Consider the following 21,710-nt stretch of genomic DNA (forward strand, 5'->3'; position numbering starts at 1 on the left):
GCCTCAGTCTCTAGGCCCCCAGCCCTGAGGGCTGACATTGCCGTTGGGCCACTGGGCAGCTGTCAGCCTGACCCTCTGGCTCACCCACCTACTGTGTGCAGGGGCCTGGGGATGGGGGCAGGGGGGCTGCAAATAAGAATAAGGACTCCATTCAGGCCTCCAGAGGAGGAGGCCTCAGGGAAGACTTCCTGGAGGTAGTGGCCTTTGTCCAGGAGGTGAAATTTTCTTTCAACACATTTATTGAGTTTCTTTCATTTTTTGAGACAGGGTCTCACTCTGTTGCCCAGGCAGGAGTACAGTGGTGTGACTTCAGCTCACTGCAACCTCAGCTCTGGGTTCAAGTGAATCTCCCACCTCACCTGCCCCGTACAGGTGTGCACCACCACACCCAACTAATTTTTGTATTTTTAGTATAGACTGGGCTTCACCATGTTGGCCAGGCTGGTCCTGAACTCCCAAGCTCATGTGATCATCCAGCCTCAGCCTCCCACAGGGCTGCGATTACAGGCGTAAGCCCCTGTGCCCAGCCATATTGAGTTTCTACTAAGTGCCTGGCACTGGGAGCAGGGTGAGAATAAAAGGGACAAAACCCCTCCTACCCCCACGGTGACTGATGAAGCATGTGGTATTTAGTCTGTGAATGAGTCCAGGACAGAGGCTCTAAGGGAGGCTGCAGTTCCAAGCAGAGGGCCAGGGAGGCCTGAAGACCTGAAGGGGAAGAGGGTGGAACCAGGCAGCAGGTAGGGCCTGAGAAGGCGCATGCTGGGCATGTCCAAGGGCCCGAGTGGCAGTGTGGCCACCAGATGGGCAGCATGAGGGACCATGGGGGCAGGGCAGGGCGCTGGGGTGCAGCTCATGTCTGCCCTGGGGCCCTGAGAAGCTTGTGACTATCACTGGAGGCAGCTGAGCCTGTGGGTTCTGACGCTGTGGACTGAGCTGGAGGGACAGGGTGAGGCTGCGGGTTTCAACAGCAGCAGCAGCAGGATGACTTCAGGAGGTGAGCGCAGAGTATGCGGCAGCAGGTGACATGGGTGGGGATGGCCCACAGGCCTGGGGTCTGGACTTGAGCCAGGATGGATGGGGGCGTGTGGGGGCATCAAGGGTGACCTGAAGCTTGCTGACCTGGGGGGACGGCTCACTTCGGCAAGGCTGGGTTGAGACGTCTGTAAGGTGCTGAGTGCAAGCTGCTGGGGGGTGCGTTTGGAACAGGAGAGGACCCTGGCTCTGAAGTGTGAGTTGCTGGGAAGCAGCTGGCAAGGGCTTCTCCGACCTTGGGGGAATGGGTGCCTCGGAGAGAGCCCAAGGGTGGGGGGAGGGTTGCTGACGCCTGGCAAAGCTTTGGGGGCACTGGGCTGGGGAGGTGGTGAGATTAGTGGGCAGGGGCTGAAGTGTGTGCAGCCAGCCACAGCCACAGCCACAGCACAAGTGACGTACGGGGGTGGCCAGAAGCCCCCTGCAACTTGGCCTGAGTGTCCCGGGCAGCTGGAGGGACCCCAACATCAATGTGAGGGCAAACAAGGGCGCATCTACCACCAGCCTCACCCCATCTTCTACAGAAAAGAGGCTCCCGCCCTGTTCCCTCTTCACTCAAAGCCAGCGGCCTCCTCTGGAATCCAACCCCCTTAGGGAGGCGTTGAGTATGCCCAGAGATGCGGATGGGCTGCGGGGCCTGGGAGACTGTCGAGGGAGGACTCCGCGGCCTCCTGCAGGCCCGAACCGCCTTTCTAGGGAGGCACACACCTGGAATCCAGGTACCGTAGGTCGTGGACTACACGGTACCCCGGGATTTCGTGTCCCGCTGGGAAGGAAGGCGATGCCGATGCTAACGAAAATCGAACGCGGCGCGGAGTCCCGCCGGGCAGGAAAGGGGTGACTGCGGCCCCCCCGGCCCCGCCCCCGGCCCCGCCCACATAGGCTCAGACGCTCCGGGCTTCGCTGCGTTTATTGCGGGCGGGCGCCCCCTGGCGGCGTGCGGGCGCACGGGCGGGTCCGGGGTGCGGTCACACGACGTCGTCGGTCACCGGGATGGGGTTGTCCTGGGGGCCCGCCGAGGGGCCCTCCGCCGCCGCCTCCTCCTCGCTGGGCTTCTTGCGGGCCTCGGCCGGAGGCCGCGGCGGGGGGTTGCTGGGCGGCTGCTTGATGGTGCCTCCGACCTGCGGCCGCTCCTGGGGCTTGGGCTCGATGGGCGTCCACTGCTCGCCGCGCACGGCCGCCTGCGGGGCACTGAGGGGTTGGGCCGCGCCCAGCGCCCTCCCTCCCTCCCTCCAGGGAGGCCCACCCCGCCAGGGGTCCCGGACTGAATCCCAGGCGGGCTGGTTGCGAATGCCGCTCAGAGAGGTTAGGTGACACGTCCGAGGACACACAGCCAGGACCTGGGTCGGCCTGACATCAACCCAAGCTATTGCTTCACGCCAGGAGCGCGGCAGAACCCCTGGGCTTCTGGAGGAGCCCCCTGATGGCCACTCCCAGATGCAAATTCCAGCACCCAAATTCTCCCAAGTCGCCCAGGATGGGGGGTGGGGGGGGCGGGGAGGCAGGCCCGAGGTCCAGTAGGAGGGTGGCCCAGAAGAGCAGAAGGCCACCCTGGGCAGCAGTCCCCCAAGGGTGCCCAGGCATTTCTGCACATGGGGGTTTGGGGAGAGGCTGAAGAACAGGGATTACTAAAAGCACAGACTCCTGGGAGTGTGTACTGTTCATCTCCTATCCCATAGAAAATACCGTCGGAAAAATGTCACGTGATACGCGGAAGGCATGCACAGAATCTTGCACATGCACACTAGAAGATGCACACTCGGGGGAAGCAGTTCCCTCTGCGGGCAGGAGGAACTTGGCCGTAGGGACAAAGGAAATGAATGAGCAGAGTCCAAGGGCTCTGTCCGCCCACAGACCCCGCAGTGAGGGCGGCCTGCAGCCATCTGCTCCGGAGCCCAGGGCAGGCAGGTGCGCTGTGCTGTGTCCTCCCACCCATCCCCACCCTCTTAGAAGGACCACTGTATCCTATGAGCAGCCTTCTAACAGGGTCCTGTTTTCACAAAGCAAACCCAGGTGTTGGCAGTTTAAAAAATGTCTGCGTGACAGCGTGCGTCCTGGCACCGCCCACGAATCAGCTCAGACAGGGTTCAGCTGAGAAAAGCCTGATAAGTGGACCCAAGCCCACACAGGGCCTGCAGCGGCGGTGTGACTGCAGGCCAGCTCCAGCACCTCTGTGAGCCTTCGCATCTTTGTCTGTAAAGCGGGGACCCCAGTACCCCTCCCAGGGCTGTGCTGCAGATTAATGAGCGGAGAAATGACCAGACACAGAAGATGAGCAGCCGCTGCGGCGGTCATGTCCCGCCACGCTGTGAACTCACGCCCCAGCTCTCGCTTGCTTCCAGGCTGGCTCAGCCTGCAGAGCAGGCTTCAAGGGCCGTGCGTGTCTGAGGGTGTCAGGGCAGGGGCTGGGGCTGGGGGTGGTGGGAGCCGACCTCAGAGAGCACTACTCACCAGCAGGTAGATGCCGCTGGCGATGGCCAGGCAGGCGGTCCCGAGGATGGTGGCCAGCAGGAAGCCAGCAGGCACCGACAGCCTGGGGGTGGGGGGCAGTGGGTGGGAGGCAGGGACACAGAAGGGCACTCAGAAGGAGGAACGGAGCCCCAGGTATGGGGGCCAAGGCCACAAGGTCTCAGGACAAGATGGACCGCAGACCAAGGGGACGTGCGGAGCCAGGGGCTTGTTTGGGTCCTGGGTGGGGACATGAGTGGCTCTGCTCACTTGCTGGGAAGAAGCCCCTGCAGATGCAGGGCAGCCACACGCAGGTGCCCAGCCTTGGCAGCGACCACCAGACACACAGCGTGGGACCTTCCATGCTACCAGGAAACCCAGGCAAGATACAGGCTCCAGCAGCCCTGCCACACCTGGGTACCCGAATTTTGGTTTAGAAAAATGTCCAGGTAAGTGGCGGTGGCTCCAGTTCCGGCAGCCTGGCGGGTGAGACAGTGGGGAGGGTCTGCTCCAAACCGTCCTGAGCCCCAGAGGGGGTGCGGGGCGGGGGCGGGACTCACAGGAGGTGCAGGACGGCCCGGATGTAGTAGTTCCTGGTGAGGGGCCCAAACAGCTTCACCACGGCGGTCATGTACTTCTGCCCACTGTGGAAGGAGGAAGGGGCCAGTGCGGTGGGCCTCTCCCCCTCGGGACCGCTCCAGGGCACCTGGGCCCCTTTCCTCCCAGGAAACATGCCAGGCAGGCACGGGCCTTGGTTTGCCCACAAGGACTGAAGGGTTGGTTCCAGAGCCTCCCAGCGAGGAACCAGACTCCACATACCCGACCCTGTGGGCCCTACCTGGGCCCCACAGCCCTGGGACAGACCCCAGAGCATGCAGGAGGTGACTCACCAGCGCTCCATGGTGGAACCCTTCTTCCTCTTTCCACGGGGGTACTCCAGCAGGCAGACAAACACACCCGCCACACTGAAGCCATGTGGTTAAGGAACAGCCCAGCCTGAGGGGCCACACAGCGAGCCCTCTTTACTAAGACAGCACAGAGAGGGGCCGGGCACGGCGGCTCACGCCTGGAATCCCAGCACTGTGGGAGGTTGAGGTGGGAGGATTACTGGAGCCCTGGAGTTTGAGACCAGCCTGGGCAACATAGTGAGGCCCTCATCTCTACAGAAAATTTAAAAATTAGCCAGGTGCGGTGGCATGCACCTGTGGTCCTGGACACTCCAGAGGCTGAGGTGAGAGGATTGCTTGAGCCCAGGTGGAGGCTGCCATGGTCGTGATGGCACCAACGCACTCCAGCCTAGGGGACAGAGCGAGACCCTGTATCAAAAAAAAGTTGGGGGAGGCAGCCACTGCCTGAGGTCACAGAGCAGGACACAGCCACGGGAGGTGCCAACAGGTCCGGGCACCTGAGGCTGGCCCACACCTGCCCTCATACCACCCTGCCCACTGCTCCTTGTTGGGAAGTCTGGCAGAGGAGGTGGAGGGGCTGGCCAAGGGGGATGACTGATGGGGATCCCAGCAGTCCAAGGGACGCCCCAGTGCTGGCCCTGGCCCTGGCCCTCAGGGGGCACCACCCGCCCACCCCTCGCCAGGACTCAGGCTGGCAGGTCTGCCACTGACTACCAATGGCCCAGGCGAGCGACCTGGCTGATGAGGCCTGGGCTGCCCAACCCCTGGACAGCCTGCCCTGTCTCCCAGCCTGGCTGTGGTGCTGGAGAGCGGAGGCGAAGGCTCTCCGGGCAGTGGCTCCCCGGGTCTGCCCTGGGCGTTCCCTGCCCACCCCCGCCTCAGGTGGAAGGATACATGGAGTAGGCACCGAAGTACCACTGGGTGAAGCGCCCAGCAGTGGCCACAATGCCCCCGGTGATGAGGACTGCGGGGAAGGGAAGTGGGTCAGGCACTGAGGGCTCCCATCCCAGAGGCCTGGGCCACCCACTTTCTCTACCATGGGCCACCAGGTCACCAAGAACTGTCCTCTGCAGTCCATGTGTTTGTCCCTACAGATCCCCACAGTACAGTGATGGGTCGGGGACACCACAGGAGGCAGCCCCCTGCGCTGGTGAAGAGCAGAGCTGGCGGCGCATGGCCTGGCAGAGTGGGGTGTGTGACGTGTGATGTGCCTGGGCTCCGAGGCCCAGGAGCGGCCAAGGGACAGCCCGACCTGCAGGCGTCAGTGGGCCTGAGCCCCTGGGCTCTGGGACCCCCCAATGGACATGCTTGTCACCGTGAGTCTTTGTTGGATGCATGAAAGCCTGTATGTCGAGTGTGGTTTCCGCGTCTTGGAGTGTCACTGACACAGAGTTCCTCCAAACCCGTCCGCTGTTGGCCTTAATTTCAGTTTCGACTGATAGGGCTATTTCTGCACCTTTCTTTTGGTTATTGTCCGATAATCCCTCTTACTGTTTTTGTTTTGTTGTTTTTTGTTGTTTTTTTTTTTTTTTTTTTTTTTTTTTTTTTTTTTTTTTTTTGAGACAGAGTCTCACTCTGTCACCCAGGCTGGAGTTCAGTGGCTCTCCCAATCTCTGCTCACTGCAACCTCCGCCTCCTGGGTTCCCACAATGCTCCTGCCTCAGCCTCCCGAGTAGCTGGGACTACAGGCGTACACCATCACGCCTGGATAATTTTTTTATTTTTAGCAGAGATGGGGTTTCACCACACTGGCTAGGCTAGTCTTGAACTCGACCTCAGGTGATGCACCTGCCTTTCCTCCCAAAGTGCTGGGATGACAGGCATGAGCCACGGTGCCTGGCCCTGCTTACAGTTTTCTAGACAGGATCTTGCTGTTGCCCAGACTGGAGTGCAATGGCACAAACACAGCTCATTGCAGTCTCAACCCCCTGGGCTCAAGCAGTCCTTCCACCTCAGCCTCCCAAAGTGCTGGGATTACAGGTGTGGCCGCCTCACCCTGCCAGCCATTGTTTTTGTCACCCCTTGGTCTTCCTTGAAGATTTCCTATCCTTGGTTTGATCTCAGCTACACATTAACTCCCTGACTTTGCCCGTCTGCATCGGAGGAAGTCAGGGCAGTGTCCCTGAGTCCACTCAGCCTGTTGTCTGTGCATCTTTGGGGGACTGTCCCGGTCCTGAGCCTGCCCTCCGAAAGAGGGTGCAAGGCTGCTGGTGGTGCCACCAGGGAGGCCTGAGGACATACTGTAGCACCCAGCCACATTTATAGAGCACCTGCTGTGTACAGGGACTGTCAAGGGCCCTGCTCTCTCAGGGCCACCTGCGTCCTGGGGCTCCACATTCTGGTGACTTCCCCAAGCAGGTGGCATTTGAGAAAGAAATGGGACAGCCATGAGGCTCTGCAGAGGCAGCAGCTTGTGCCAAGGCCCTGGGCATGCTTAGGAGATCTAGAACAGAAAGGAATCCCCGGCAGCTGGAGGAGGGGGTGGGGAGGCTGGGGTGGGCAACGCAGGGCATCTAATCTGTCCGATCCGGTGCTTACCCTTTGGGCCAGGAGCCCTGCTGGTTTCAGCAGGGAAGCTGCCTGCACCGGGCAGACAGGGTGACAGTCCCATGGGGCGGCTCTGGGGAGAGCTGTCTGAACTGACCCACCGAGTTCTTGGTGGCTGACTCTGAGTGGGTGGTGACGTTGCTGGGCAGACAGTCAGCAGGCCCCCTGAGCTCCAGGCCTCCCACCCTGCGGACTCTGCTGTCCCTCACTCCCCAGACAACAGAGAGGGTGCTCAGAGCCCCAGGGGAGTGGCAGCAGCAGGCCCCTCCTCACCCCCAGACCCCGTGCCCTTCCCACGCACTCCTTCCCTGCTGCGGGTCCTTCCTGGAGCTGCTGCCCTGGTTCCTCTGGCCTTAGACCCCACCTGAGCCCACTCTCACCCACGCTGGTCCTGAGAGGGTTTATTTCCAAAGGGAGTCTGCTGCCCTCAGCAGCACGCCTGAGCAAATGCGCAGCAGGGTGCCATCCTATCCCAAGAGCAGCTGGACTGGGCTGGGCAGGATGGTCACTGGGTGGTTTCCGTGAATTGGGAAATCCCAGGCTGACTCCAGATGAGGAGGACTGAGCCCCACGGCATGAAGAGCCTACCTTCCCACCCCAAGCCCAGGGGGCCTGATCACCAGCCCAGCTGGCTATCGAGGGGAGGGGAGCTTCTCCCGATGTCCAGACCAGAGCCCCCACTCGGGGGCCTGAGGGGGTGGGCAGTCACCCCGGAAACCACCGGGGGCCTGGGGGGGCGGTCACCCCGGAAACCACCGGGGCTGAACCGCCTCTTCCCCTGCGCTGCAACTTCCTCCTCCGCGGAGACGGGGAACGGAGGGAAGCGAATGGGGAAGGAGGCGCCGCTCTGCTGGGTCTGCAAGCGGACTGTTGGGGGTCTCGGGACTCTTCCTTCCAGCCCACGGCCTGAAGGTCCCGCCCTGGTTCCCCGCACTCTCCGGGCCTGACCCCAGCCCAGCCCAGCCCGCCTGGCGCCCCACTTCCCCGCCCGGTAAGTAGCCTGAGGTCCCCGGCTGGGGCCTTGGGACACGCCCAGGCTGCAGCCTCCACCGCCCCTGCCCCTGCTGCGCACTCACTCAGGCCGGACGCCAGCGCCTGCTCGTTGGCCCACATGGCCCACTCGATCTGCCCCATGGCTGCGCGGACCCGGCTGGGACACTGCTAGGCGCACACTGCAGGCCCTGCGCTCCCGGCCGAGCCCCGCCCCGGCCCCGCCCCCAGCCCCCCAGGTGACCGCGGGTGGGCGGAGACCCGCCTCTGTAGGGTGCGGGGCTGTCCCGGAGCCTTCTGCCCCCGCCCTCTCCAGACCGACGGAAGCTCCAGAGGGGCCCTGCGTGGCAGCCCCAGCCCAGGCGGGGAGTCTGCGTTTCCCGGCTTCAGCTCTCCCGCACTGCCTAGTGTCCCTGCCCAGCCCGGACTTCCAAGCGTTGTCATGTCAACCAGCCTTCTAGGAATGGCAGAGAAAGGTGTGAAGGGTCGGCTTCCTGAGCGGATCCGCCTATCCAGAGCCTTGTGGGGTGGAGGCCACCCCTACAGCCCAGGACCACCTCTGCACTCCGATGCTACCAGGGCCAAGGGTGGCCTCCTCGTGGCGGCCAGAGGTCCTGCCCCCATTTCTTCACCCTGGCTCTAGGCTGGCACAGGTGTGGCCTGGGTCCAACACTGTGGGCCTGCCTCCCCTCGCCATCACCTGACTGTGACTGAGACTCGGGGAGGGGACAGGATGTGCACAGGGACAGCCGCCCTGTCACGCCCGGCCTGGGGATGGGAAGCAGGGGTTGGGTGGGGAAAGGGCAGCAGAGGTGGTAAGAGGGAGGTGAGGGGTGGTGGGCCCAGTGTCCACGGGAAGACTTTAGGCCTGGGGCTGCCCAAGGGTCCCACCTGAGCCAGTGTGGGGTTTGAGGGGAGCCTCCCGTGCCTTTACCCAGCCTGCTCCCCCAGCCCTCATAGGGCACAGCTGGACTCTCTGACAAGTCCCAGGGCCACTCAGAGCAAGAGCCCGGGAATGCTGGTTTAGGAAACAGGAAAACAAGAGGGCCTCACTGAATCTAAACAACAAAAAAGGAAAACAGCAGGAGGCAGAGGCCGCAATGCCAGTTTATTCCCATGGCCACCAGGGCCGCACTGGTGCCCACTCCTGCCACCATTCCAGCCACACCTGGGCCCGGGGCAGGGTCTCAGCAGAGGTAGCATGGGTAGCCACCAGCCGAGATACTTTGTGGCTTCCTGAGGCCCGGGGTGGCTGCTCCAGCACACTGACCCCTTCTCTGGCCCTGAGAGACGCCAACTCCCTGCCGAGCTCCCGTCTTGGAGGAGGGGGAACAGCCAGAGCACGGTGAGAAAGCCCTTCAGCCCTGCTGCACCCGGCTCTGCCAGCTTTCACGCCCTGACCCCATCCATCTTGGCAAAGTGCTGGTGCGGCTCAGGGCAGCGGAGGCACTCGGCAGGGACCTCTCCTGACATCCAGCAGCTGCAGGTCTCCCCGCACTGCCCCACGGCATGCTGCCCATGGGCCCGGAGCCAGGCCACCACACACAAGTCCCAGCGGTCCAGCCAGTCCACCACACCCGCTCTCTAGCTCCGGTGAGGACACCCCTTCTCCAGGTGGCGTGCGGTCCTGCGGAGGCGGTCAGGCAGCTGGCTTCGGCAGACCGTCAGGACCCAGGAGGTGGCTGCAGGGATCGTCCAGGATTTGAGGCCCCGGCCCCACCTGGAGGTAGAAATCCATGTCAGGTCACCAGCAACGGCAGCATGCCGCCCTGTGCCCCGGCATGTGTAGGGGCTGGCCGCAGGAGAGCAGCAGTGTGCCCCACCCTTCCGGTGGGTCCTGGCCAGAAGCTACACCACCCAAGTGACACCCACACCCAGCTCCTGCAGGCACAGCTGCCCCTGCCAGCTGGAAGCCCTCTGCCTGGATGGACAGAGTCCCACAGTGCCTGGAAGCATACAGCGCTGTGCACGCGGCCCTTGAGAGGAAGGCGAAGGCATCGGCTCGCGGGCGTGATTGCCGATGGGGGCGTGGCCCTCTGAGCAGGTCAGAAAGGGAGTCCGGGTCTACTGGGCCAGTTGGGGTTGGGGGAGCCCTAGGGAGAGAGGCTGTCCCCGGGACCCCAGCAGCACCCCCAGGAACTCCCCACTTGTCTCCCTGGCAGCCTGCATCACTCGTCCCTCCACCCCCAGCCTCGCCCAGTCCTGCTGCTCGGAGCCTTGCCAGTGGCCTGCAGCCTCCTATTCGAGAGCAAATGAATGAAACACAGAGCCAAAGGCATTCTGGCTTCCTGCCTGAAACACGGTAGGGACAGGGAGCTGGGCTGAGCCTGGGCGGGCCCCTGGCAGGAAAGGTAACCCCACAGGGTACTGGGCCTCACCTGAGTGGCGATGATGTACTTGATCCCACCGGGAGTCGGCTCCATGGCCAGCGCAGCCTCAAGCTCAGCGGGGAGAGGGGCCGGCTTCACCTGCAGCCCCTTCAGAAACCTGGAAAAGCAGGGCAGGGGCATGGTATACACGTGCATTTCTCTAAGTGTCTAAAACAGGCAAGGCCGGAGACGGGAAGGTATTCCTGGCTGGCAGGGCCCAGGGAGGGGAGATGGCAGGTGGCTGCTGTGGGGACAGGTTTCTTTAAGAGGGGATGGAAAAGCTAAGGAGGTGGCTCCACACCCCTGTGAATGTCTCCACAACATGGGATGTGGGATCATATGCTCTTGAGATGGAGTCTCGCTCCGTTGCCCAGGCTGGAGTGCAGGGGCGTCACCTCGGCTCACTGCAACCTCTGCCTCCCAGGTTCAAGCAATTCTCCTGCCTCAGCCTCCGGAGAAGCTGGGACTACAGGTGCCCACCACCATGCCCAGGTAATTTTTGAATTTTTCAGAGACGGAGTTTCACCATCTTGGCCAGGATGGTCTTGAACTCCTGACCTCAGGTGATCTGCCTGCCTCAGCCTCCCAAAGTGCTGGGACAGTAAGTTTGAGGTTATGTGGTAAACAGCTATGCCCAGGCTGGGGCCGCTCTGAGGGGACCTTCAAGAGGCCTGGGTCCGTGTGTGACCAAGGCTGCTGCCCAGCCCTATGGGGTAACAGCTTAGAGAAGCTCTCAGTTCAAGCTGGTGCGCTTGTCACGCTGTTCCGCACAATGGCGAAAGCCTGCACGCCCCACCTGGAGCAGGGGCACAGGCCTGGCACTGCCCAGGAAGGCAGTCCTGGGGTGTGGGTCTCAGTCCATTGTCTCACGGGGCAGGCCCCCCATCATCAGAAGTCAATATTGCCTCCATCCAGGGCAGACACACATCCCCACAGGCTTCCAGACACCCTTCAGCAGGAGGCGCCCCTCACACTGAGAATGAGACCAACAACCACGGGAGGAGGAAACTGACTGCCCATGGCCTGAGCTACACACTGAGGAGGGTGGACATGGGGGCTCCACGGTACCAGGAGGCAGCTGCTGGACCCCACCCCAGAAAGAACACCCAACTGCAGGGAAGGAACAACACCGGCCGCCTGGACTGGTTCTGACTCATTTCAGCGAGGAGGAAGTTGGAGGCTTTGAACCCTTTCCTTCCGAATGTCAGACACGTGTACGGGCTCCTGAGAACGCATGCGTGTTTCCTAAGAAGCCGCTCTTCTGTGGACTAGAGGCCTGCGGGCTCCCGAGCTGCAGGGGACCCTATCTCTCAGGAGGTGGGAGACCCTGGGTGTCGCTCACACAGGTGCGTGTGGCCTCGCCTTTCTCCTTGTGGACGTGGGCTGTGGGATGGCTCCACGGGGACACACTGTGTGGGTCCCACACTTGGGGGATGGCCACCTGCCATGGGACGCCCAGTCAGTGTCACAGCCTTCAGCTGCCTCCGTCCCTTCAGGAAGGATGTTCTGGGCACCATCTCCCAAAGAGGAGGAGGGGAGGGGTCCACACTCACGTGTCTCCATTGGACCCCGGGGGAAAGGCGTGCCTTACAGCAGCCACAAAGTCAGCCACGGTGTCCTCCAGGGTGAAGATCACAGCATTGGGGCCCGCGTCAAAGGTATACGCCACCTGGAACCCATGGCAGTGACCCTGCTGTATGCGTGGTGCCTGGCCTTGTACCCACAACCCTCTGGCCTGCCTGGGGGCCCTGAGGTCTCCAAGAGCTCAGTCTGGGCCCTCAGGGCCACACTGGAGCAGAGCTGTGGCCCCAAGTGCCTGTTACTTAACACCTCTGCCTGTGAACCCAGGGAAAAGGCAGTGGGGCAGTGAGCCAAGCAAGCCAAAAAACGAAACCCAAGAACCCACATTGTCGGTGAGCTTGGCACACAGCAGGGCAGAGCTTTCAGACAGATTCCTGTGCACGCCGGTCTCAGGACCGCCTCCACAGCAGTACACGGCTAGACACGTGCTACAGCCCTCCCAGCCTGAGTCACCTTGGTGTCCCCGTGGTGGGCGTTGAAGCGGTGCACCAGGTGGATGATACGCCAGGAGATGTGGCTGAGGTAGGAGATGGGCGGAAATGTGTCAAGGCAGGTGGCGTGGAACTGGTTGCTGTCCTGCATGGTGAGCTGGGCGAAGCCCTGAAAGTCTCGCTCCTGGATGCAACGGGTTATCTCCGCCATACGTGCGGGCACCACGGACTCGGCCCGGAACTGCAAGGCACGCACGGGGTGTTTTACATGGAGCCGCTGGGGGTCTCGACAGCACAGGGATTGGGGCAAGGCTCCAGGCGTGGAGGCCCGGCTCAAGCCCTGTCTCTGGGTTTGGCTCTTCCACCTGGTCTTGGCAAGAGGCTGAGGGCAGAGCTGGGCACAAGCGTGACCCCCGGAGCCCCAGGGTCACCCACTCCTGGCCTCACCCGCAGCAGGGGGCTGGTCTTCACACTGGCCTGCATGCCCACAGTGCTGCCCGTCAGCTTCTTCTCAGCGCTCACCTGCACAGAGAAACAACCTGGGCTACACCCCACAGAGCCCAGCCCCAGGGACTGCAGCTCCCGACACTTGGCCCTCCCTGGCTGATGCAGGCAGCAGGGGTGGGAGTCAGTGTCTCCTTCATGACCACGGAGGCCTCCCAGCCACAGCAGGGGCGCTGCATGGGAGCACTTCCTGAACACACAGCCAAACAGTGGTGGCTTTAGCCCCACTGACCCCAGGAGCCAAGCGATGCCTGGATGGGATGCCTTCCCTCCCGTTCCCAGCAGCAGCCCTGACTAGGGGCAGAAGCCACCCGACGGGGGCTACACGCCACCCCACTCACCACCAGGATAAGGACGCGGAGTTCAGGCCAGTGCGACTCGGGGGCCACTTGCCGGGCAACACTGTCCTTCCCATCAGCCTGCTCTCCCATCTGCCACTCCACAAAGCCCCCATACAGGCTCCGGCAGGCACTGCCTGAGCCCCGGCGAGCCACTTCTGAGAGGTCACTCTCCACGCCGTAGACGTGGGCCAGGGTGTAGGCTGCAGGCACGGGGGCGTGGAGGGGTCATCAGAGCTGCCCGCGCTGTGCTCCCTGCCCGCTCACCACCCCGGAACACCCGGCACCCCATAGCTAAGGAGATTTCCAGATGGCAGGGCTTCTGAGCCATCAGCCTGAGGCCAGCACTGGCTCAGCCGTCCACCCCTCCACGAGCTCAGCTCTCAGCACTCGCTGTACGAGGCTGGCAGAGCTTGCGGCCTGACACAAGGGTGACAAAAGGCCGCTGTAGCAGAGCAGGAAGCCACCTGGGGGATTCTGACCCACCATGGGGCTGGAGGGAGGCCCCCAGAACACCCAAGCTGGGCTTTAAGGGTGGGAGAGTTGGCAAGGTCATGTGGGGCAGATACTGATGCCAGGACAGAGCAGGACTCCACCAGATTGTGCCCCTGCCCACCCAGCACTGGAGCCACCTTCTCCCCTCAGTCCAGAAGGCTCCAGCAGGGTGACCCCACCTCCAGGCCTGGCTACCCACCACCCTGGTCATGGAGGGTGGTTCAGGGAAGGTACTAGAGCCCTTGAGTTGAGGGGTGAAGACGGTGTGAGACCACCACTGTGGGGATGGGCTCTGCCACTGGTTGGGAAGCCGCCAGAGTGGCCTGGTGCCGGCGGAGAGCTGGGTCCAGAGGGGCCTGCAACCAGCTGTGCCCACTGGAATCCTAGGTTATGTCAGCCGCAAGGTCATCGCTATTTTAGGTCTGAACCAGTCTGAAGTGGTTTCTGTCACTGACAACCTTGTAGGGCCCCACATGGAGCAACTGAAAGATTGTTTTATTTTCTGTAGAGATGGGGTCTCCCTATGTTGCCCAGGCTGGTCTTGAACTTCTGGCCTCAAGTGATTTCTCCCCATCAGCCTCTGAAGTGCTAAGATCACGGGCGTGAGCCTGCGCCTGCTGCAGCTGGAAGACGCTGGTTCAGATGTGCTCTGGGAAGAGCCCGAACAACTCCAGAGACCAGGGAGGCCTGAGAGGTAGGTGCTCGTTCAGCGCATGGCGCTGGGCTTCCTGACACGGGCAGAGCGCAGTGGCTCCCGTGCCCATAGCCTGCAACCCCGCAGGTCTCTGCAGGCACCCACCTAGGCAGGCGTAGCCCGCCGCCGAGGAGGCCAGGCCCGCAGCCGTGGGGAAGTTGTTCACCGAAGCCACGTGCACCTTGCAGCTCAGGCTGGAGGGCGGCAGGTCCCCGTCCCAGGCGTTCCTCCGCTTCTGGGCCAGGCGGCGGACTGCAGAGAATGAGATGGCATGTGGCCCAGCACCCTGTCCGACCTGTTCCTGCCCACCTGCCCCGGACTCACAGCTGAACACCACGTCTCTACCTGCCAAACTCGTTGTGGAGATCTCTTTCCCAGGAAAACCCCAGACCGCAGGCCCAGACTCAGCTGGTCCTGGAGGTGGGCCACTGCCCCAGAGCTGGGAAGCCCAAAGGTCTGGTTCCCAGCCATGCCCTGCAGCCTCAGGAGGGGCCCAGAGGCAGAAGCACTTTCTGGACACTTGGACCCTGCTGACAACAGGGAGGGATGGGCTTGCGGGAACCCCAACTCACTCTCCTGCAGGCAGGCCTGGAGGCGCGGCTGCCCCACGTCCTCCTCCCGGCCGTTGAGCCAAACCCGGTCCTCAGTGAAGTCCTTGCTGATGGCGGCCGTTGTGGTGGTTTTTAACTGAAAAGGAAACCCAGGGCCACCTCAGAGTCCAGTACTGAGGACCGATGCCAGCCAGGTGCCCCCTTCCGCTAACAAAGCCTCGTGGCTGCCCACTCGAGTGAAGATGGCCTTAGCTCGGCCGTGGGGAAGCCCATAGGAGCCAAAAGCACAGCCCATGTGCTGTGTAGCAACCAGGCCTCATCCTGAATGGACTGGGACTCCCAAAGGAGCCCCTGGGGCACGGTGTGCATGTTTGAGGAGACCTGGGGAAGGTGTGTGCTGTGCTGTGGGAAGCTCTCCTAACACTGAACAGCCGCTGTGTGCTGGCTGGGAGTGATTGCTAAGCCATCATCCTAGCTTTTTAGGTAAAACGGTACCAATTGCTGTTTTGTGTCAGAGACAAGCTCTGTCGCCCAAGCTGGAGCACAGATCATAGTTCACTGTGGTCTCCAACTCCTGGGCTCAAGAGATCCTCCCACGTCAGCCTCCCAAAATGCTGGGGTGGTTGCAGAGGTGAGCCACCAAGCCCGGCTGGTACCAGCTGTTGTACAAATGTTCTGTAAATGGCACTGTGGCGTTTGGTCACCAGTCCACACTTACCTGGTCCTGGTGCAGAGTGACGCTCATCGAGGAGTTGATGGGCAGGACCAGCTCTTCATCACGCTTGCCCCCTGCAGTGAACAGCCAGGGCCAGGCCGGTGGGCTTCCTGGCCCACCCTCCTGCAGCGTTCCCCCACAGCTGTGCCCACCAGCAACCCACGGCCACCATCCGCCTCAATCCTGTCTCTTACCGCACAACCTGCTGGGCCTCCACCTGCTAGACCCTTGCCCCCAAGAACTGCTCCCCGCCCCACCGAACTCAGGCTCCCAGAGCAGAGCTGGAGGCCAGCCAGCACCCTCCCCACCCACTCCCTCACGCTTCTACTCCAGCATCTGTGAGTGCACAGGTGCAGAGCGCTCCCACCAACGCCTGCCTCCCCTCCATCTTCCCAAACGAAAGGAGCCCAGCTCCTGAGAATGCCTCAAATCTCACTGCTTAAATTCCCTGGGAACCTTCTGCCCAGCCAGGCATGGGACGGCAAATGAAATCAACCTTCTGGAAAGCCAGAAACGAAAGGTTTGCCTGGGAGCGCCTCGCAGTGCCTCAGCTGAGCCTCATTTGACAAGGTCCCTGTAAGCACACAATGTGCTGGGATTTGTGGAGGGAGGTCTCTGGGGATGGCGGACACCTGGCAGAGAACCGCGCCTTAAGTTCGCAAGGCTCTTTCACACACAGCACTCAGCGGCCTCCTTGCAGGCAGACACGGCTGCCCTGGCAGGCCTGAGGGACTTCTGCTTTCAGGAAGGTGAGCTGGGGGACTTCTCCCTCTTCCTCCCACTCAGGACAACTAAGATCCTGGACGTCACAGGTGAGACTCTTGCGGATGACAGAAATCGGCTGTGAAACAGTGCAGGGGGAGGCCCCCGGTTTTCTTTCCTGCCTGCCCTAGACCTAGTTCTGCAGAAGCTGGACCTGCCAACCAAAGCCAGCCTTCTCTAACAGGGTCAGGAAGGCCGGCCTAGCAACCCAGAACCAGAATCCTGGCCGGCGTGGTGACTCACGCCTGGAATCCCAGCACTTTGGGAGGCCCAGGTGGGTGGATCAGTTGAGGTTGGGAGTTCGGGACCAACCTGACTAATATGGTGAAACCCCGTCTCTCCTAAAAATATAAAAATTAGCCAGGCTGGAGTGACACGCACCTGTTATCCCAGCTACTCAGGAGGCTGAGGCGGAAGAATTGCTTGAACCTGGGAGGCGGAGGTTGCAGTGAGCCGGGCTTGCACCACTGCACTCCAGCCTGACTCCAGCATGGGTGACAGAGGGAGACCTCATCAAAAAAAAAAGAAAAGAAACTCCTCCCACACTCCAGCTTGGAACAGGTGCTCCACCGCTTCCCCTCCCTGAAGGAGCAGGAACTTTCACCTCCCAAGGAAGGCCAGCATGCAGGAGCCTGGACTCCCCTAACCTGCTGGCTCTTGTCGGAGGAGGCCCACTAGACACTCAGGAATTCCGAGGGCCTGGTGAGGATGGGGCGGCACTCGGCGCAACATCGGTGGGGAGCGGAACGTGGACCTCTGCCTCGGTATCATGAGCCAGCATGCCCCACCCCGCCCCGCCAGCATGCTGTCAAAAACCAGCCCAAATGGAGGTTTATGTAAGACCAGTCTCTGAACGTTACAAGAAAATGGACACGTTTCCATAAAAATAACCTGTCGGCCAGGTGCAGCGGATCACACCTATGATCCCAGCACTTTGGGAGGCAAAAGCAGGCAGATTAATTGAGTTCAAGAGTTCAAGACCAGCCTGGCCAATATGGTGAAACCGCATCTCTACTAAAATGCAAAAATTAGCCAGGTATGGTGGCCCATACCTGTAGTCCCAGCTAGTCAGGAGGCTGAGGCAGAAGAATCTGTTGAACCCGGGAAGTGCAGGTTGCAGTGAGCCAAGATTATACCATTGCACTTCAGCCTGGGTGGAGCAGTGACACTCCATCTCAAAAAAATAAATAATATAAAATAAATAAATAAAAGGCCTGGCTCAGTGGCTCACGCCTGTAATCCCAGCATTTAGGGTGGCTGAGGTGGGTGGATCACGAGGTCAAGAGCTCGAGACCAGCCTGACCAACATGGTGAAAACCCATCTCTGCTAAAACGCAAAAAAATGAGCTGCGCTTGGCAGCACACACCTGTAATCCCAGCTACTTGGGAGGCTGAGGCAGGAAAATTGCTTGAACCTAGGAGGTAGAGGTTGCAGTGAGCTGAGATTGTGTCACTGTACTCCAGCCTGGGCAACACATCCAAGACTCTGTCTCTAAATAAATTTAAAATAAAATAAAAAATACTCATCAGGAACAACGAAGGCCAGGTGTGATGGTTCGAACCTGTAATCCCAGCACTTTGGGAGGCCAAGGTGGAAAGAGACTGCTTGAGCCCAGGAGTTCAAGACCAGACTGGGCAAATAGTGAGACCCTGACTCTACAAAAAAAATTTTAGGTTGGGTGCAGTGGCTCACACCTGTAATCCCAGCACTTTGGGAAGCTGAGGCAGAACTGCTGGAGGCCAGGAGTTTGAGACCGGACTAGCTAACATGGTGAAACCCTGTCTGTACTAAAATTATGGAAATTAGCTGGGTATGGTGGCACACACATGTAATCCCAGCTACTAAGGAGGCTGAGGCACAATTGCTTGAACCCAGGAGGCAGAAGTGGCAGTAAGCGAAGATCACACCACTGCACTCAGGCCTGGGTGGCAGAGTAAGATTCTGTCTCAAAAAAAATTATTTTTAAATTAGCGAAGCACAGTGGCATGCACCTGTGGTCCCAACTACTAAGGTGGTTAAGGTGGGAGGATCTCTTGAGCCCAGGAGGTCAAGGCCGCAGTGAGCTGTACACTTCAGCCTGGGTGACAGTGAGACCCTGTCTCAAAAAACGAAAAGGGTGAGTGCAGTGGCTCACGCCTGTGATCCCAGCACTTCGGGAGGCCCAGGTGGGTGGATCACGAGGTCAAGAGATCGAGACCATCCTGACCAACATGGTGAAACACCGTCTCTACTAAAAAATACAAAAATTATCTGGGCATGGTGGTGCGCGCTTGGGGGTCCCAGCTACTCGGGAGGCTGAGAGGGAAGAAATCACTTGAACCGGGAGGTGGAGGTTGCAGTGAGCTGAGACTGCGCACTGCACTCCAGCCTGAAGACAGAGGCTCCGTCTCAAAAAAAGACAGAAAAGAAGCCGAACTCAGAAGATACTGGGTGGGCCACGTACTGTGATTCCAGTTTCAGAACGTTTTGAAATGACGTTACATAGCCGAGCGGGCAGTGGCGGCCAGGCCGGCGTGGCTTTGATCGCGCAGGCGCGGAGGTCCGCCTGCGGGCCACCCTGTTCCCGTTCCTTGGAGGTCACCACTGGGAGAAAGGCGGCGAGGGAGGGGCAGTGGGGCGGTCTCAGCGACTGCTGCCTCGACCTCGCGGGCTCAGGCCACCCTCCCGCCTCAGCCTCCCGAGCAGCTGGAGCCAGAAACGCGCGCCCCCGCGGCGGGTTCGTACGATCCGTGGGAATCGATGATTGAGGACTCCCATAGTCAAAGTTCGGTCATCGCTAAAGAGCGGGAGCCGTCGCAGGGGAACAGGTGGCGCCGAGCCGGTCCCGCGGGGAAGGGGCGCGCCCCGCCGCGAGCCTCAGTTTCCCCTTCTGTCGCCGCCCTGAGGGCGGGACGGAGCGCGTCGCCGAGTCAGCGCACGACCCCCACGGGCCCAGCCTCGCTCCCAGCCATCCCCGTCCCAGGCCGGCCCGCGGCACTCACAGTACTTGATGACCGCGATGTTGACCGGCGCGGTACAGGTGACCACCGCCAGCGGCTTCTCAGAAGCCATGGTCGTACCGCGCGGCGTCCCCAGCCCCACAGCCCGGCACTACGCGCGATTCCACCCAGGGAACTCCGCCGCCCCACGCGCTGCCACAAGATTGGCCGGTGCGAGCCCGGCTGTTCCCGTGCCGACCAATCAGCGGCAGGTCGGGAGCACGCTTTATCACTCAGCCAATGGGCAGGATCGGACGATGTGCCGCTGACGTTGAGCCCGCCCCAACCCCGAGAGCGCCCGCCGGCGGTGGTGTCTGCGCATGCGCCATGGGCGCGGGGCGGGGTCTGAGGGCGATGTGTGCGCAAGTGCGTGGCGTCGGCGTCGCTGAGTCTGGGTGCGGCTAGGCGGGCGCGGCTGTTTGTATCGGCTGGGCAGCTCTTCGCTGGGGCTTTGGTGGGGCTGTGCGGGGCCCGTGAGGCGCTGTGGGGGGGGGGCGGGGGCTGTGCGGGGCCCGTGAGGCGCTGTGGGGGGGTTGCTGTGCGGGGGCCATGAGGCGCTGTGGGTGGGGGCGCTGTGCGGGCCCCGTGATGCGCTGTTGTGGGGTCGCTGTGCGGGGGCCATGAGGCGCTGTGGGTGGGGGCGCTGTGCGGGCCCCGTGATGCGCTGTTGTGGGGGCCATGAGGCGCTGTGGGAGGGGGCGCTTTGCGGGGCCCGTGAGGCGCTGTGGGGGGGCGGGGCCGTGCGAGGGTGTGTGTGTGTGCGTGGGGGGACCGCGTGAGGCTGTGTGCGCGCGTGGGGGGGTCGTGTGGAGCTGTGTGTGTGTGGGGGGGTGCCATGTGAGGCTGTGTGTGTGTAGGGCTGGGGGCCGTGTGAGGCAGTGTGTGTGCGCCGAGGTGGGGGGGCTTGTGAGGCTGTGTGTGCGCGGGGAGGGGCGGTGTGAGGCTGTGTGTGTGTGCGCGCGCGGGGCGGGGGGCGTGTGAGGCTGCGTGTATGCGTGGGGGGGTCTGTGTGAGGCTGCGTGTATGCGGCGGGGGGTCTGTGTGAGGGGGGCTGTGTGGGTCCATGAGCCACGGTGTGGGGTCTGAGGCGCTGTGCAGGAGGCTCACGGGGTGGGGGGGGGGCCTTGAGGCACATTGTGAGATCTGGCTGAGGCTCTTGTGTGAGGCACTGCGCGGGGCTGAGGGCGGGTGGATCTCTGTGAGATCCATGAAGCTTTCAGGATGGCCCTGCTGGGTAGGGAGCACACACAGGCCAGAGGTCAGGCGCTGGAGGAGGTGTTTTAGGATCCAGCGTGTCCAGCAGCCTACAGTCTTCGTGCCTACCTCCCGGGCCGGGGTACCCCCAGGGTGCTTGCACAGAAGACCCTGGGGTTGGGAAGCCTACAGCCTGCAGGGCCCTGCACGAGCGGGGGTCGTCGTACTGGTGCGAGAGTTGACTTCTCTAGGGAAACATATATGCGGCATTTCAGCCTGCAGCCCTGCCAGTCAGCACATTCATGTTGTGCAACATCACTATTTCTAGAATTGTCTCATTATCCCAAACAGATGTCCTCTTTAAACAGTAACTTTCCATTTTCCCTGTCTCCTTTTAAAATCTTACTTTTAGTTCTTAAACAGTTCAGATTTCAGAAAACACAGCAGTATGCATTATGAAGTGTCTGCTCTGCCCGGCTACCTGGTTCTGTTACCAGAACCATCATACTTAATAAATTCTTAATTTCTTTCTAGTAATAGGGTCTCATTCTTGCCCAGGCTGGAGGGCAGTGGTACAATCAAAGCTCACTGCAGCCTTGACCTCCTGGCTCAAGGGATCCTCCCACCCCAGCCTCCTGAGTAGTTGGAACTACAGGTGGACACCACCACGCCCAGCTAATTTTTTTCTTAATTTTTTGTATGGTGTGGTTGTCTTGCTATGTTGCCCAGGCTGGATTGAACTCCTGGCCTCAGGGGACCCTCCAGTCTCAGTCTTCCAAAGTACTGGGATTAGGTGTGAGCTGTTCCACCTGGCGTGTAAATTCTCTGTGTATTTTTTCATTGACATGCATAATAAAAGCACATAGCGTGTTCTTCCACCTTGCTGCTTCTACTTCTGTGTTTCTTAGAGATATCCCAATTTAGCAAAAAGCTTGCTTTCTTGTTATCTAAACATACCTGGTCCGTGCTGATGGACAGTGGAATGTTACTGTAGAGAGTGCCCTTCCACGCAGTTTGTGCACATGTATGGCCAAGGAGAACGTGCCTGAGTACTTTGAATAGCTGCTGGCAAGTCGCCCTTTGTGAAAGTCAATCGATTACTCAACTCTCTCTGCTGAAGTCTGAGAGTGCCTGCATGTCTTCACCAGTACAGTGGGTCACCTGTCAGTGAG

At 61.1% G+C, this 21,710-nt stretch overlaps 2 protein-coding genes and 1 long non-coding RNA gene across 9 annotated transcripts; 1 reads left to right on the plus strand and 2 right to left on the minus strand.

The window, feature by feature from the left end:
• Positions 1 to 1,924: 1,924 nt before the first annotated feature.
• CYBA (cytochrome b-245 alpha chain) lies at positions 1,925 to 8,096 on the minus strand. Its single transcript, XM_003922836.4, has 6 exons — positions 8,012 to 8,096; positions 5,283 to 5,352; positions 4,371 to 4,445; positions 4,041 to 4,124; positions 3,484 to 3,565; positions 1,925 to 2,213 (listed from the first exon to the last, which is right to left on the minus strand). The coding sequence occupies exons 1-6, from the start codon at positions 8,067 to 8,069 to the stop codon at positions 2,001 to 2,003; spliced, it is 582 nt and encodes a 193-aa protein (XP_003922885.1). The 5' UTR covers positions 8,070 to 8,096; the 3' UTR covers positions 1,925 to 2,000.
• Positions 8,097 to 9,014: 918 nt separating this feature from the next.
• On the minus strand, positions 9,015 to 19,508 carry MVD (mevalonate diphosphate decarboxylase). The gene is made up of 10 exons (XM_003922837.4): positions 19,348 to 19,508; positions 15,607 to 15,677; positions 14,910 to 15,024; positions 14,443 to 14,589; positions 13,152 to 13,351; positions 12,754 to 12,828; positions 12,329 to 12,547; positions 11,848 to 11,963; positions 10,304 to 10,412; positions 9,015 to 9,645 (listed from the first exon to the last, which is right to left on the minus strand). Exons 1-10 carry the CDS (start codon positions 19,415 to 19,417, stop codon positions 9,565 to 9,567), a joined length of 1,203 nt encoding a protein of 400 aa, XP_003922886.3. The 5' UTR covers positions 19,418 to 19,508; the 3' UTR covers positions 9,015 to 9,564.
• Positions 9,643 to 17,885, plus strand: LOC120366900 (uncharacterized). Of its 7 annotated transcripts, none has more exons than XR_012518136.1 (5): positions 9,643 to 9,969; positions 10,088 to 10,786; positions 11,210 to 11,640; positions 11,919 to 16,639; positions 16,759 to 17,885. It is a non-coding gene; the product is annotated as an uncharacterized LOC120366900 (long non-coding RNA). The 7 variants fall into 7 exon arrangements; XR_012518142.1 differs by having other exon boundaries at positions 11,919 to 16,415; positions 16,550 to 17,885; XR_012518137.1 differs by having other exon boundaries at positions 11,919 to 14,337; positions 14,425 to 17,885.
• Positions 19,509 to 21,710: the final 2,202 nt, after the last annotated feature.

This window comes from Saimiri boliviensis, chromosome 1 (genome assembly GCF_048565385.1).
Source record: "Saimiri boliviensis isolate mSaiBol1 chromosome 1, mSaiBol1.pri, whole genome shotgun sequence".
In the NCBI taxonomy this organism is placed as follows: domain Eukaryota; kingdom Metazoa; phylum Chordata; class Mammalia; order Primates; family Cebidae; genus Saimiri; species Saimiri boliviensis.

What these genes read in the sequence shown, in the direction of transcription:
- CYBA (XM_003922836.4), bottom strand. Translation starts at nt 8,069, where the DNA reads ATGGGGCAGATCGAGTGGGCCATGTGGGCCAACGAGCAGGCGCTGGCG. An exon ending in GGCGCTGGCGTCCGGCCTGA is followed by an intron (nt 5,353 to 8,011) that starts GTGAGTGCGCAG and finishes CCTTCCCCGCAG; the next exon opens with TCCTCATCACCGGGGGCATT. An exon ending in GGTTCCACCATGGAGCGCTG is followed by an intron (nt 4,125 to 4,370) that starts GTGAGTCACCTC and finishes CTCCTTCCACAG; the next exon opens with TGGGCAGAAGTACATGACCG.
- MVD (XM_003922837.4), bottom strand. Translation starts at nt 19,417, where the DNA reads ATGGCTTCTGAGAAGCCGCTGGCGGTGGTCACCTGTACCGCGCCGGTC. An exon ending in CCAGGCCTGCCTGCAGGAGA is followed by an intron (nt 14,590 to 14,909) that starts GTGAGTTGGGGT and finishes CATTCTCTGCAG; the next exon opens with TCCGCCGCCTGGCCCAGAAG. An exon ending in CCCACCACGGGGACACCAAG is followed by an intron (nt 11,964 to 12,328) that starts GTGACTCAGGCT and finishes CATGGGTTCCAG; the next exon opens with GTGGCGTATACCTTTGACGC.